Source organism: Papio anubis, chromosome 11 (assembly GCF_008728515.1).
Source record: "Papio anubis isolate 15944 chromosome 11, Panubis1.0, whole genome shotgun sequence".
NCBI classification, from domain to species: domain Eukaryota; kingdom Metazoa; phylum Chordata; class Mammalia; order Primates; family Cercopithecidae; genus Papio; species Papio anubis.
Genome location: NC_044986.1, coordinates 56,338,066 through 56,354,777, shown reverse-complemented (window position 1 = coordinate 56,354,777; position 16,712 = coordinate 56,338,066). Strand labels below are relative to the sequence as shown.

Below are 16,712 nucleotides of genomic sequence, written 5' to 3'. Positions count from 1 at the left end.
TGGGGGATGGAGTTTCGCTCTTGTCGCCCAGGCTGGAGTGCAATTGTGTGATCTTGGCTCACTGCAACCTCCGCCTTCCGGGTCCAAGTGATTCTCCTGCCTCAGCCTCCCAAGTAGCTGGGATTACAGGCACCCACCGCCTGGCTAATTTTTTGTATTTTTAGTAGAGACAAGGTTTCGCCATATTGGGCAGGCTGATCTCAAACTCCTGACCTCAGGTGATCCGCCGGCCTCGGCCTCCCAAAGTGCTGGGATTACAGATGTGAGCCACTATGCCTGGCCTGGTTAGCAAAATTATAAGGGGTATCAGAAGTGGGATAGGCTGAGCCAGAGGTAGAAATGACAGTTTCTTTTCATTTTTCTTTTCTCTTTTCTTTTTTTTTGACAGAGTCTCACTCTATTGCCCAGGCTGGAGTACATGGGCATGGTCATGGCTCACTGCAGCATCAACTTCCCAGGGTCTAGTGATCCTCCCACCTCAGCCTCCTGAGTAGCTGGGACTACAGACACATGCCACCACGTCTGGCTAATCTTTTTTTTTTTTTTTTTTTTTTTGTATTTTTAGTAGAGACTGGGTTTTTGCAATGTTGACCAGGGTGGTCTTGAACTCCTGGCCTCAGGTGATCTGCCCGCCTCAGCCTCCCAAAATGCTGGGATTACAGGCATGAACCACTACACCCGGCCTGATCTTTTCCTGTTTTCAATCATTAATTTACCAAAGATTTAAAATATTTATTGAGCAGTGATGATGTGCCAGGCACTGTTTTCAGCATGAGGTAATAATAGCTAACCCTATGTGTCAGACACTGGTGAAATCATTGTTAACATAGTTAGTCCTTATGACAACACAATGAGCTTGGTACTATTACTGAAGTCCATTTTATAATGCATAAGCCAATGCACAGAGAGGTTCAGTAACTTGTCCAAATTCACACAGATAGTAAGTAGCAGAGCTGGGTCCCAAACCCAGACAGTCTGCCTCTGAGGTCCAGGCTCCTGGCTGCTGAGACCCTCCTTCCCCGTTCTCATCAGTCAGAAGTGCAGCCTGATCAGTGAATGGACGTAAACATCTACTACTTAGTAATCAAGAGAGGAAAAAAGGAAGGAAAGTAGTTAAAGACTCGAATGTATTTTGCAGGGTTTTGCTGAGCTCTATCCAGTGTTGCCCAAAGGAAGGAAGGGAAAACCTAATCAGCTTGTAATGATGTTATCAGTGAGGCAGCCATGGCAAAGAGGCAGAGGCTGCTCCGTTTGCTGGGCTATGGCTCTTTATATGTTTGCTTGTTTATTTAGCTACTCAAGAAAAAAATAGTCTTTGAAAAATTTGTTACTGCTGATTGGAAAGAATTGCTCATGTCCCACCTCTCTGAGCGTATTTATGTGAGGTGCTATTTTGTATGGGAATGCCGGTAACCCCAATGAATGGAGGAGCCCACATCTGATTTATCTGAATGCAAGTTCAATCTTCTTGGCCATGCCCACGTATTTTTGAAAAAACACTTTAGTGTTTGTGGAACAGCAAGAAGACCAGTGCCCTGGAGCATAGCGACCAAGGGAGAGAATGGTGGGAGGATTAAAAGATGTATGGATGGAGGATGAGGAGGATAGGGGAGACTAGAATTAGAGAACTCCTAACACTGTTTTATAATGATTTAGGGTTTTAGTAAGAATGAGATGGGAAGCTATGAGTATGAATAGAACCTGTTCATTAAAATATTTAGGCCAGGCATGGTGGCTCACACTTGTAATCCCAGCACTTTGGGAGGCCAAGGCAGGAAGATCACTTGAGCCCAGGAGTTTGAGACCAGCCTAGACAACATAGTGAGACCTTGCCCTACAAAAAATAGAAAAAATTAGCCAGTCGTGGTGGTGTATGCCTGTAGTCACAGCTACTTGGGAGACTGAGGCAGGAGGATAGATTGAGCCCAGGAGGGGAGGCTACAGTGAGCCATGATCCCATCACTGCACTCCAGCCTGGTGACAGAGCAAGACCCTGTCTCAAATAAATAAATAAATAATCAACCCTGTCTTAAATATATATATCTAATCAACACATCCATCTCAACAACTATTAGAAATGGTTGTATTATAACTTAGGCAAACTGACTAAAATCTCAAAGAATTTTTTAATATTTAGATTTTTAGAAAATATTGGGTCCACACGGTTTTGACTTGTAAGGGAAGTTCTTTGAACTTGGAAATAATGTTACTTCACTCAATTAAACCAATTGTACTGAGCATTATTGGACACATTATTTTCAAGCTTCCCTTATTAAGCAGTATTCTGATCATGAGTGCAGTATCTGAGTTCCTCTGTACTGAAAAGGAGAACCCTGCAAAGCAGGCAAATGGATTCTGGTCACCGAAAAGGAATGTCCTCCATCATGTATTAAGTGGCATTAGAGGCTGTAAGTCAGTTTCCTCTATGTGGTTATGATGAGCTTTTCAGGGATAGTCTGGTCAGTGTGGGTACACTGGCAGTTTGTTTTGTGAGACAAAAAAGTACACATGTAAGAAAAAAAAAAGTCTACCAAGCGTCACCTCTCTAGGGCAGCACATCCCTGGTAAGGTATCTTCACCTCCTACAGTCAACAGTGGTTTGGGCATCTCTTTTTCAAATTCAAATGTATTCATTTGCTGGGGCCACCATAAAGACACTAGTGACATCATATAAGATACAGACCCCTGAAAATATGGATCACCCACGCCTATTCCTGTTTAGAAGTACTGTAATAAAAGGTCAATGTTCTCCCTTTCAGAGATCTGGTACTGCCCGTGTCATTATGAACGGGGGCTCTGAAATTGCAGGGTAGTATGTTATAATAAACACAGCCATCTAGAGAAGGATCTGGAATATCCTTATTTAAAAAAAAAATAATTACCTAGATTGTATACAGACACATACATGCACAGAGAGAGAGAGAGAGAGAGAACTTATGGACCCTCAGGGTTCAGTGGATACTAATTTGAGAAACAATCCATTTCTTTGTCTAAATCAGTGGTTTTCAAACTCTGGGACTCTAGGTAGGAAGGCGAAAAACTAACTTGATATACCTTATTCGAGTTCATGTTTCTCAGACCACCCGAGCTCACACCAGCCTCCCTCTTCCTTTTAGTGTTTCTGTGCTTCTTCCTACCTCTATCAGGCATTCTGATAATCACCTCCTGCCGTGTGTTATTATTTAGCCACTTCATTTTTCCCTAGATTTAAAGCTTTCAGAAAGTATTCAGTAAACAAGTCAAGTCTCAATAAAGTGCTCTTCTGTCCCTGAACAAGAAACTGCTGAATCAGTCTGTCTATGCTGTCAATTGGTCCATCTTTCCTTTCTATCTTGAAGAGTTCTAAGAACAAGATGAGCTGATAAAAAATAAAGCAAGAACTCTGAGGAGCTAACAATTTTATGGGCAATGGTATTTTAATTTATACCTAAGTCTTATGCTGAGAATTATCAAGGGCAATTCTTTTATATAGAGAAGAAAAAAAAACTACTTTTTCCAGCTCAAAAAGGAAGGTTAAATAATGATTTTACGTCTGTTTAGGATAGCTGTTAGTAAAAGTACAATTATGATGCTTTTTTTAAAAAAAAAAAAATAATTACAGATGGGATACACACCACTGCATGTGGGCTGCCACTACGGAAATATCAAGATTGTTAATTTCCTGCTCCAGCATTCTGCAAAAGTTAATGCCAAAACAAAGGTAAGCTCCTTCCTTTTTTGTTTCTGCCAGAATCATTTATTTTTGTTTCAAAGGAATTAAGAATCATCTCTTCCATCTTCCTTCTACAGAATGGATATACACCATTACATCAAGCAGCACAGCAGGGACATACGCATATAATAAATGTCTTACTTCAGAACAATGCCTCCCCCAATGAACTCACTGTGGTAAGCACTCAGGGCCAGCTCAGGAGAAGAGGGAGGAGATAGATGGGCCTGGACTCTGGTGTCTTCTTACATTTTTCATTGTACTTTCATGAAGAGGCATAAACGGAGCATTCAGTAGAATGAGGAAAGAAGGACAATAACCATATTGTTCTGGACTGTTCAGAGACAGATGATTAGTGTTTTATATGTGAAAACTACCTGCTGTATTGTCACCTAGCAGGAAGTACACATGTAAGAAAAAAAAAAATTGCGTTGGTTTCATTGACTGCTTACTTAGAACGTTAAAAAGCCTCTTGGATTGCATGTGTAGCTGCCCAGACTTTACTGTGTGAGTACAAACAGGTTAGGTGGGTTTTGTGCAAGGTATGTCTCTAATGAAACACTTTTTTTGTGTATGACAGTGGGATGGGTCTGATGAGACACTCACCTTACATTTCGTATCAGCAAAAAAATGTGGAATGAGGCTTGCTAATTCCTCATTCACATTTTCCTTTTGCCAGAATGGGAATACTGCCCTTGGCATTGCCCGGCGCCTCGGCTACATCTCAGTAGTGGACACACTGAAGATAGTGACCGAAGAGACCATGACCACAACTGTAAGTAAGGAATGCAGAGCCTTGTTACCCTAGGAACCAGCTTTCAGCCAGTTTTCTTGGGCTTTTCTGAGATGAATGTTTTTTCCCATTCATAAACTAAGCACCATGTTTTAAAATACAGTCACCTCATCGTTGGTAGTCAGGATAGGAAAACTCTTATTGCTAATATGAATAAAAATTTAAAACACTAAGAATACCTATTTAAAAGATGCATTTGTAGCTATAGAGTTTTTACTCCCATATACAGCTAAATGTATTTATTTATTTGTTTGCTTTGATGTAACAAGTTTTTAATGAAATGATGGTGAAGGCAGAAATTTTTTAACATCCTTCCTTGGCAATGTAAAGAAATTGAAAACTCTAAGTTGCTTCCTTAAAAATGTTTTAATGCACAAATGGTACGTGGATCCATTATCATTCCTGTGAAAAATGTTTACATTGTTTTAAAAAAATCCAGATGAATCAGAACTGGTTTTGCCTGCTACTGTCACTTGTCTTGTGTCCACCTGGAGTTTTCATAAGAAACACAATAGACTGTTTTGTTAACATTTAAAGTGGATCTTTACCAGGAGGCCCTATTGCATCAACTACATTTTTACAAGCTGCAGTCTCTAGGATAAGTCATTTCTTTCCAACCCCATCTGGTACCTATGAACAGCATCAAGATTTGGTAACTTTGGAATTAAGGGCAAATATTACATGATATCAGAGGCTTATTTGAGTTATTCCTAACTCCATAACTCAACACATAGGCCTGAGGTTGACTCTTAGCAAAGTAAATTTAGGACTCTGGAACATTTTGAATTATCAGCTCTGTCCCCTTTTCTCTTCGACCACTTTCCAACATGAAGGAGAAAATGGTTAGCATCTGCAAATTAGTTTGTATACCCAGTGCTTTTTGTGAAAAATGGGTTTCACGAAAAGGGTTGAGGGTCTCTGTAGCTACCTGCAGTTTGAGTTTCCTGACAGTTTTACTCACAAACCTGCTGATTACGGGAGAAAAAAATTGTAATTTGTGAAAGAGAAAACAATTGTTTTAATGAAATAGAACAATGATTATCAACCAGCACACATTCTGAACTTCAAGATATACTTTGTCTAAGAGATAAATTTCCACATGTTGCTTTCTCCAAAAATCTTGCGGATTTTATTATATTAAAATATATCATTAAGTTCTCAAAAAAACTGTTCAAACCAATAATGTTTATTACCTTCAATTTTATATCCCATGTAGCTCTATCTAGGATAGGAAAGGAGAAGAAGAGGACAAACTATTTAACGACAGCCAAGTGTCACAATGCTATAAAGATTTGAAGCCATTACAGTAAATAGATAATATTAATACTTCTATTTCAATGTTAAAAGACTTGAGACATGTAAAAGTTCAAAATAAATATCTTATTTGGTTGAATGTAAATGACTTTCTCACCTATTAGGAAATTTCAAAATGTCTCTTCAAAATCAAAAAAGCTTTAAGAGAAAGTAGAGTTAAGAACAAAATAAAGTTATAGCTTCAAAAAATCGACTGAAAGAGAAAGGTCTCAGAGCTCCATCAGGTTCCCATGAGAAGAGAATGTATACAGGAGTAGTGCTTTTCACTCTCAACATCATCAGCCATCCTTGCTGGTGACTTTCTGCAAAGAAGAGAAGACACTATGCATGCTAATTGGAAAGGTCCACTTTGCCTAGTGAAGAAAATGAGGCTTCCACCAAAAGAAGTGTTCACATCAATTAAAAAACAGTCCATAGAAGTCTCTAAAATTTTGTCCAGCATTGTGGTATTTGGTACATTATCTCAAGCTGAGACACCACCTTGTCAGCCTTGCTTTAGTGGTTACGTGTAAACTAGCTCAGACAGGACTGATGTAATTCAGGGTGGAGTCTATGACTTTAAGCTGATAACTATAGCTCAGCCTCCACCATGGGCATGATATTTGTATAGCCAGTTACTGGGACTCCAGCAGCCATTGACTCTGTAAGCAGACTTCAGTTTTTCAAAACAAAGAGAATGTCTTTTCCATATTAGTAAAATACATGATGTGGCAATGCTGAGAAAGATGGTTTAGTTAATTAGATTACAATCAACACAGCATACCAAACTGAATGGATAGAAGCTGATATTCAAAAGATGTGAATTGTATCTATCGAAACTGCATTGTTTAAAATACCCAATTACTTCATATGTAAGGAGCAGAATACCTCTAGCACGCAGATATTGGTTGCTAATACCATTCTCTACTAAAAGCAAACAGTGCTTTTTGGAGAAATGGCTGAATCTAAGGCCAGCAAAGGAAATATATAAGATGAGCCTGGAACATCTTAGAGTGTCAAAAAGTAAGGAAATGCTCCTCCCTCCCCCAACAAAAGTAAATAAACTAATACAGAGACACAGTGGTGGGGGGTATGTCGAAGGGACATAGGAATTAACTAAAAGAGTTCCCAGTGGCCATAGCTGGAACAATTTGAGCCAAAATAAATAAATATAATAGTATTGAAGTATGGTACAAACTGTAAAATAACTATCCATTAATTCATACTATTATACATAAGTAATTCAATAAATGGAAAAGAAGACACAAATGTCTCAGGCAAAAGAATTCCAAATAATATATGAAAATATACTTCACTCTCAAAGTGGAACATAGTTCCCCACTGCTTACATGTGGGCTGAACATAGTGATTTTCTTGCAAAGCAAACAGTATGGAAGCAGGGGGAAACAGATAACTTTACAATGGAGAAACCTGACAAATCCTGCCTCAGCTATATGATCAAGGTCAACATCAACAATGATAAGTCATGTTGATGGTATGTACCCTTGATACAATGTGATGAAATGGCACTTTTCCTTTATGATCTTCCTCCCTAAAACATACAGCCCCAGTCTATTCATTAAAAAGAAAAAAGAAAAGAAAAAAGAAAACCCATGAGACAAGCCCCAGTTGATGGACATATCTGACCAGTACACTGCAAAACTGTCAAGATCATCAAAAACAAGGAAAGTCAAATACAAATCAAGACCACAATGAAATACCATCTCATACCAATCAGAATGGCAATTATTAAAAAGGCAAAAAACAACAGATGCTGACGAAGCTGGAGACATAGGAATGCTTTTACACTGTTGGTGGGCATGTAAATTAGTTCAACCATTATGTAAGACAGTGTGGCAATTCCTCAAAGACCTAGACCCAGAAATATCAGTTGACTCAGCAGTCCCATTAAGGAGTATATACCCAAAGGAATGTAAGTTATTTTATTACAAAGATACACGCATGTGTATGTTCATTACAGCACTATTCACAATAGCAAAGATGTGGAATCAACCCAAATGCCCATCAATGATAGACTGGATAAAGAAAATGTGGTACATATACACCATGGAATACTGTGTAGCCATAAAAAAGGAATGATATCATGTCCTTTGCAGGGACATGGATGGATCTGGAAGCTGTTATCCTCAGCAAACAGAGGAACAGAAAACCATACACCACATGTTCTCACTTATAAGTGGGAGCTGAACAATAAGACCACGTGGACACAGGGAGGAGAAGGACACACACTAGGGCCTGGGGGCGGGGAGGGGGAGAGCATCAGGATAAATAGCTCATGCATGTGGGGCTTAATACCTAGGTGATGGGTTGATAGGTGCAGCAAACCACCATGGCACACATTTGTTTACCTATGTAACAAACCTGCACGTCCTGCACATTTAACATGGAACTTTACATTAATTTTTTTAAAAAAGCAAGGGGAGTCTGAGAAATTGCCATAGTCCAGAAGAAACTAAGGAGACACAACTAAATGTAATACAGTATCCTCGATGGGATCCTGGAACAAAAAAGGACATTAAGCAGAAACTAAATAAAAATGAATAAAATATAAACTTTAAGAAAAATATATCAATGTCAATTCATTAATTGTGATATTTTCCATGCTAATAAAAGATTTTTTTTTTTTTTTGAGACGGAGTCTTACTCTGCCCCAGGCTGGAGTGCAGGGCCGGATCTCAGCTCACTGCAAGCTCCGGCTTCCGGTTTACTTATTCTTCTGCTCTCTAGCCTCCCGAGTAGCTGGGACTACAGGCACCCACCCACCTCGCCCGCTATTTTTTGTATTTTTTAGTAGAGACGGGGTTTCACTGTAAAGCACGCAGGATGGTCTCGATTTTCTCTTGACCTCGCGGATCCGCCTGCCCTCGGCCTCCCAAAGTGCTGGGATTACAGGCTTGAGCCACCACGCCTGCAATAAAAGATTTTAATAATAAGCCAGGCACAGTGGCTCATGCCTGTATTCCCAGCACTTTGAGAGGCTGAGGCAGGTGGACCACCTGAGGTTGGGAGTTCGAGACCAGCCTGGCCAACGTGGTGAAAACCCGTCTCTACTTTAAAATTAAACGACAGCCAGGGCCTGGCTTATGCACATCTGTAATCCCAGCTACTCGGTAGGTTGAGGCAGGAGAACGCTGAACCAGAGGCTAGCGAGCCGAGATTATGCCATTGCACTCCCCAGCCTGGGCAAGGAGCTGAGACTTGGTCTCAAATGGCAAAACCACAGCATCTAACAAGAGGGGAAACCCGGTGCAGAACCGTCACGAATTTAACCACCGGCAAAATCAAACCTCTCAAAAGCTATTTTAAAACGTCCATGCTGTAGTGATACCGCACCACGCTTCAAATGACCATAGTGGTGAAACCACGCAATAACCTCATTGAAACCAAAGACCTATACCTTTAGTTTTAACAACCTGGCTTTTTTTCAGCTGTCTTATTTAAACGTGTATCTTCCCTTGTACCATTAGTGTCTCATATGCTGAGAATTAGGAAAAAAAAAAAAACAACTCACTTTTAAACTAAAGTCATTAAGAATTTCTTACCAGTGATGCTAACAATGTCTTTTGGATGGATATGGTCTAAGAATTTCTTATCAGTGATGCTGACAGTATGTTTTGGATGGATATAATCTAAGCTATTAAACAGCAAGTAAAAGAGGCAGTAGGCATTTGCTGCATAATATACTGTTCTTTAAATTTTGGGGAAGGCTAAAATGATCTGCTAATGCATCACCTTTAAAGTATTTTTTCATACACATTGTTGTAAATATTATTTTAATATTTTCGTTTATCCTAGGAATTTAAAATTACATATAAGAGGAGAACACAAAATAGATGGAAAGCTTGGCACAAGTAATAGACACATATTTCTTGCAGTTCATTTGGCTTTTCCTCAGCCAAGACCTTTCATGGAATGGGGTGGCAGATTCATCAGACCATGAAAAAGTATAGCAGTGGAGTAGGAGGGGCAGAATCTTCTCTTTTCCTTTGAAAAGCTTTATTAGAGACCTAAATCTTTTAAGCTGTGGTACTTTGCCACTAGAATTCTTTCACTGTGTACTCCTGTGTTCTGTATATGGTGACAACCTTTGTGCCACTAAGGGACAACAATTTTGATGTCATTTTACATGTGGGAGATTCAGGATATTCAACACATGCATTCCACAAGAAACTGATTAATTCAGAGATAAATGAAAAGGCCCACTAAAGTGTACAGTCTGCTCACACTGAAATGACTGCTTTTTTGTTACTAGACCGTCACAGAGAAGCACAAAATGAATGTTCCAGAAACGATGAATGAAGTTCTTGATATGTCTGATGATGAAGGTATGAAATGTTCTTTGAGTTCACAATAATTATAAGTGACTGTGTATTTCGTTTGTTTCCTGAAGAAAGTCCATTGCAAAATGTCTTTCAGGAATATTGAAATGTTTTGTTGTAATATCAAGAGTATGTATTTTTTCATCCACTTATATTGTTCACTTAAATCATGCAGTTCGTAAAGCCAATGCCCCTGAAATGCTCAGTGATGGCGAATATATCTCAGATGTTGAAGAAGGTATTTGTAAATTTTTACTGTGATGAAACTTAACTACTACCAACTTTATCTTTCATTTCTTATCTTTGAAATATAATATTTCCTTGAGTTACTAATTTTTCATATTATCTTGAGACTATTAATTTGTGTATTATTTAAATAATGTATATCTGGTACTATTAACTCTCCTTTTTAAGTCTCTGAATCCTCTTTTCCTTGAACCCGTTTCCTAACTTTAAAATATAAAAGTATCACTAATTATCTGGATTACTTGCCTTCTATTTGTTTCTATCAAACAGAATACTGATGCTTTTATGTTTGCATCTGAAATCTAGAAAGAGAAAAATGATTAATATTTATGATTACATTATGTTTTAAAACAAGAGAAGGTTCCTTATACGAAATCCTTTTAAATGCCCTAAGATTTGCCCATTCTGCTAAACTTTGTAGAAAAAAGCAGCTTTTGATCTTGAACTGATAATGAAAACAACCTGAAAAAAAACTTTTGAAATAGAAATTTTCGATAATGATTTAATGAAAGAGATCAAAATATTATTGTAGCTGTACTTTATGTGTTTCAGAAATTAGTTTCTGTCTTGCTTAAAAACTAATACTTTGACCAGGTTATAATGTACAGGTATATCAATGAATGGCATCTTTAAGAGGTCCATTGGAAAACAAGCATTTTTATAGTGAGTAAATATTGTACAGATAACACATTTTGGAGTTTCACTGAAATAACAAAATATTTACCATGGGAAAATTGTCTTTAACTGTTTTTCTTACATCATTTGAATCTCCCAAATGATGGGAGATCATCAAATACATTCTACCCTATTGTGACCTCCATTTGCCACCTCTCATGTAGTAACTTTCGTTTGAGTTAGTCTTAGTGTTGCTAGTCTTTTTTTGCCTTTAAGTAATCTTCCCTATTTTAATTCATATGATTTCTTTCTTTGAGTTGCACAAATTTCAGTGGGAACCTACATAGTGGGAAAGCCTACCTGGTCCGAAGCCACTTTAATCTTTTTGTTATTCAATCAATGACTTTCCACTATAATGCATTGTGGCCAGGGACTACACACCCCAATGAGCTAATGTCCTGGTGGTCATTTAGGGTCCTTGGAGGATCTGGCTCAGTGTTTGTAAATGTTGTTTTGATTAATGCTAAAGACTTTTACTCGCTTTTCTTTCTTTTACTCTGAAACATCAGCTATACATTTACCTCCCTTCTATCCCCAGATGGATAATATTTATTATCGTCTTTAGGACTTTCAGAGTAATATGCCTACTGTCATTATATTTCTTTGCCTTCTCATACATTTCAGAGTAACAACTTCTGTGCAGAAGATAAAAGAAAAAATAATATTCTTACATAGATGTTTACACACACAAAACATGATGTCAAAAGTATGTTTGTCAAATGAAATTATTAGGAATCATAGTATGACAATCACAGACCTAAAAATGTACTGGTCATTAACAAAATGTCCAAAAGTATCCCCATTGATGAGAGGCCAAGTTTGAATGGACTATCTAACAGCCTTATACATATGAATAACTAACCAAATAATTTCAAAAAGGGAGATTTTGAATCTCTAAATTTGAACTTAATTGACCTTGTTACTTAACTAGAAATGTGTTTATCTCAGCTTGAGAATTTGAAATTGGCAATTTTAAATTCTCATTTTATCCATCTTTTCTTTAAAATCTTTGGCCCTTACTTTAGTATGTCCAGGGCTGTCGGAATCAAATGGCTTTTGATTTTGTGGTATTGCTGAATTTAATTGTTGAAAAGGATTCCTTAAAGGTCACTCAGTCTGAACAAACATCTGCTAGAATCTCATCTGCTTAGGATCTCCTGTGCCCAAGCCCTTCAAATAATGAGAATTCTTTAATTCCTAAACTGCCTAGTACATTTGGACAATTCTGTCTTTAACAATTCTTCACGTTATTGAACTTCCTGTAGCTTCTACTCATTGAGTCAAGCTTTGGTATATTTGACCAAGTTGATGGGAAGACTATATTCTACATAGTATTTGGAACAAAATCTGCCTTTTCTGTGTGACAATCTTTCAGATATTTAAAAATACTTTTTCTATTTCTTCTTGGTTTTATTATTTTTTTTTTCAGGTATATCATTGCTACCTCCTTCTGTTGTTCCCCTCACCAACCTGGTCGCCCTCTCCTGTGCATGTTTCAACATGTCTGTGCCATCTCAAGTTGAGGTGACCAGAACTGAACACAATATTTGAGTATAGTCTCATCAAAGCAGAGTATAGCAGGGCTATTGCATTCTCATGAAAGATGTTAAAAGTTCATTTTTTAAGATTAAGATACTTTTGAGATTATAATACACTTCTAATTTGAGTCATATTAGTATTACTGTCTGCTAAGGCCCCTAAATTTTGCTTACAAGAGCTTTAGTAAGCCACATTTGCCCTATTATGTATTTATGTTTTCCTCTGCTGTATAAATTAGCATTCCTAACTACTGCAAATTCCAAAACAATTCATTTAGAAATTTTGATTCTAAAAGGACCCCTACAACTTTAATGATAATTTTAACTTCTGACTCATTTGCCTGATGGTCTTGCCAGAGCTTTGATTGTCATTTTAGTTAGATTTAGTGTCACCCATTTGAGTAAGCTCCTATGCAGCTGTGGCAAATGTTCATTTCCATGAAGCCATAGGCATGTTGTGAGTATAACTATCTACAAGAACCAGTGAGACATCATCACATTGGTATCCCAGGGTACTAAAGAATAATAGCAGCTTTTAAAAGCAAATAAAAATAAGCAATATAGGCTGCCAGTTTGTCTCAAGAAAGAAAATAAAAATGAGTTTGTAATAAGGGAAAATAAAATTTTAATCTGATTCTAAAACTAATCTGCTGTAAGTAGATATTTAAAATTCAAAATGAATAAGATAAAAAATAAAAAAGCAAAAGTAAAATAAATATTAAGGAAGAAATGCCAAGAGTAGTCTATCTCTTCTTTTTCATTCTCTTTTCCTTTTTCTGCTTTGCTTTCTCCTTACCATCTTCCTCTTTCTTTTGTACACTATGAGAAACTAGTGTAAGTGAAAGAATGTTTGGATTCATTTCTCAAAAAAAAAAAAAATTAAGGAATACAAGACTAGACAATGTTATCATTTAATGAGGTGGGAGAACAGTGGGGCCAAGATGCAAAGTTGAACACAGATCGAAGCATCAGCAAAGCAGAGCAGTAGAAGAGGTCAAGCAACTTTGTCCAAGGCAGGTTTTTAAGCTCACATTAGGCAGGTGGGGGCTAAGCAGAGCTCCTCAGAGGGTCAGGTGCATTTGTAGATACCTTACTGCTCTACTGTCTCCTGTTCCAGAAAATACCTATTCATATAGCATTCATATAACTTTAATATACATACAAAATTAGTACCTTGATTTTAGTGCTAGTTTGATTCTTATGTTTTGCAATTCTGTTTGTAATTGAAAATATGAAAGAGTGTGTGTATAGAAGAAAGAAGAGAGAAGGAAGGAAGGAAAGAAGGAAGAAGAAAGAGAAAGGAGAGAAAGAAAAAGAGGGAAAATTGAGATTAAGTTTCAAGTGATTGAGTTTGGTGTCTCCTCCCAAGGGATTTCACATTGGCTTTGGTTCAACTCTGATCTTAAATTGCAACTGCCTATAAAATGTATTTTATGAATCGGGGTGGGGGGTATAAAATGTTGTTTCAGCTTGAGAATTCTAGTGGATTGGAGTGTAGTTACAGATCGAAAAAACTATAGATGGGACATAATGAGAAGCGGAATTAAGCCACGCAAAGTAAAAATCTAAAAGGCAGCTCTATGAAATATGACTCTACTAAACAGGTTTACGAGACAGCAGCTGGTGAGACAAACTCCTGCTAGGAAGAATTTTCTAATTCTAAGCTACTTCTGAATTTGATAGAGCTGAAAAATATCTTTCTGAATCAAATGCAGACACTAAATATTAAAAGAAAAAATAAGAGGCTAAGTATACATGTAAAAATATCAAGTAGGTGTAAGTTTGAGCTCTAATAAAGCAATAAAATTTTAGCAGATAATAGAGTGACATGAGGGGTAAGAAAAGTCATGTAGCTTTGCACCAAATTTGGTGGCCAGTGGAAGCCACAGCAAATTAAAATCCACCAATTTCAAAGAACTGAAGGGGCAAGTTGGAGTCTTGTATGTCTATTCCTGCCATTACATTGATGAGGAAGGAAAGCCCAAATACACACTGAATGGTCTTTCCAATGAGGTTTGTGGCAGAGCTGGACAAGAAGACTGATCTGACACTCTGTAGTTTTAGATCATCTCATTCCCCTGCCCTCAAAGTCCAGTCAAGTAAAACACTGGCAGTAGAGAAGGAACACATAGATCTGTAACTGGTTGTGATCAGTTGCTTGCAGACAACACTGCATAGATCATCTCTTTCATTGCTATTCCAACTTGAAATGTTTCTTATATATAGAACCCAAGAATGCATATTTTTAGCTTCAAAAAAGGGTGTGTGTTAAGGAAAAGGAACAAATCATGTTCTTGGAAACTATCAGAAGGTAATAAGAATATTTTAATTTATAATTATGGGTACATAATAATTGTACATATTTATGGGATATATGTGATATTTTGATACAATTATACAATGTGTAATGATCAAATCAAAGTAATTGGGTTATCTGTCACCTCAAGCATTGATCATTTCTTTGTTTTTGCAACATTCCGGTTCCACTCTTTTAATTCTTTTGAAATATATTGTTAACTATAAATTATTGTTAACTATAGTTGCCCTATTGTGCTACCAGACACTAGATCTTATTCCTTCTAGCTAACTGTATTTTTGTGCCAATTAACCATCCCCTCTTTATCCCCACTCTTTACAGCCTCCTGAAATCATCATTCTACTCTGTATCTCCATGAGTTCAATTTTTTTTTCAGTTCCCACATATGAGTGAGAATATGCTAAATTTATCTTTCCGTGCCTGGCTTACCTCACTTAAGATAATGTCTCCCACTCCATCCATGTTTTTGAAAAAAATAAAACAGAACAGGATTTCATTCTTTTCTGTGACTGAATAATATTTCATTGTGTGTATGTACCATATTTTCTTTATCCATTCATCAGCTGATGGACACATAGGTTGATTCCATATCTTGGCTACTGTGAATAGTGCTGCAATAAACAAGGGAGTGCAAATACCACTTCGCAAAACTGATTTTCTTTATTTTATTTGGATGTATACCCAGCAGTGGGATTTCTGGATCATATAATATTCTGTTTTTTGAGGAACCTCCATACTTTTCTCTATAGTAACTGTACTAATTTACATTTCTACCAATAGTGTATGAGGGTTTCCCTTTCCCCATTTGCTGTTGGGACATAGAAATGATACCAATTTTTATATGTTGATTTTGTATCTTGAATTTTAGTAAATTTGTTTTATCAGTTCTGATAGGTTTTTGGAGGAGTCTTTATGTTTTTCTAAATAGAAGATTTTGTCATCTGCAAATAAGGATAATTTAACTACTTCTTTTCTAATTTGGATGCTCTTTATTTCTTTCTCATGTCTAATTGCTCTGGCTAGGGCTTCTAGTACTATGTTGAATGAAAGTGATGAAAGTGGGTGTCCTGGTCTTGCACCAGATCTTAGAAGAAAGGCTTTCAGTTTTTCCCCGTTGAGTATGATACTAGCTATGGGCCTGTTGTTTACGGCTTTTATTGTATTGAGGTATGTTCCTTCTATACTAGTTTTTTGACCATGAAAGGATGTTGAATTTTATTGAATGCTTTTTCACCATGAATTAAATGATCATATGGATTTGTCCTTTTTTCTGTGGATATGATGTATCACATTGATTCATTTGCATATATTGAACCATCCTTGCATCCCTGGGTGATGAATCCCATTTGATCATGATGAATGATCTTTCTAATATGTTGTTATATATGGTTTGCAAGTATTTGAAGATTTTTTGCATTTATGTTCATCAGAAATATTGGCCTGTCATTTGCTTTTGTGTGTGTGTCTTTGTCTGGGTTTGGTGTCAGGGTAACACTGGCCTCATAGTATGAGTTTGGAAGTGTTCCCTCAATTTTTTTTGGAATAATATAAGTAGGATTAATATTAGTTCTTTTTTAAAATGCTTGGTAGATTTCAGCAGTAAAGGTATCAGGTCCTGGGCTTTTCTTTAATGGGAGACTTTTTATTACTACTTATGTCTTGTTATTCATTAATAGTCTATTAAAGTTTTCTGTTTCTTCATGATTATATCTTTGTAGGCTTTATGTGTCTAGTAATTTATCCATTTCTGACAGGTTTCCCAATTTATTGGCATATAGTAGTTACTCATAACAGCCTCTAA

General features: G+C 37.0%; 1 protein-coding gene across 33 annotated transcripts in view; it reads left to right on the top strand.

Moving 5' to 3' along the window:
* The window catches only part of ANK3 (ankyrin 3), a 704,392-nt gene that overhangs the window by 553,556 nt on the left and 134,124 nt on the right, over positions 1 to 16,712 (top strand). For 23 of the 33 annotated variants that reach the window (XM_031652632.1, XM_031652636.1, XM_031652640.1 and 20 more), the window contains 5 exons: positions 3,602 to 3,700; positions 3,790 to 3,888; positions 4,389 to 4,484; positions 10,069 to 10,141; positions 10,311 to 10,373. In XM_031652632.1, the coding sequence (XP_031508492.1) occupies positions 3,602 to 3,700; positions 3,790 to 3,888; positions 4,389 to 4,484; positions 10,069 to 10,141; positions 10,311 to 10,373 (430 nt within the window). The remainder of the gene's footprint in view (positions 1 to 3,601; positions 3,701 to 3,789; positions 3,889 to 4,388; positions 4,485 to 10,068; positions 10,142 to 10,310; positions 10,374 to 16,712) is intronic. The other 10 variants (XM_031652653.1, XM_031652651.1, XM_031652649.1 and 7 more) reach the window with 1 other exon arrangement.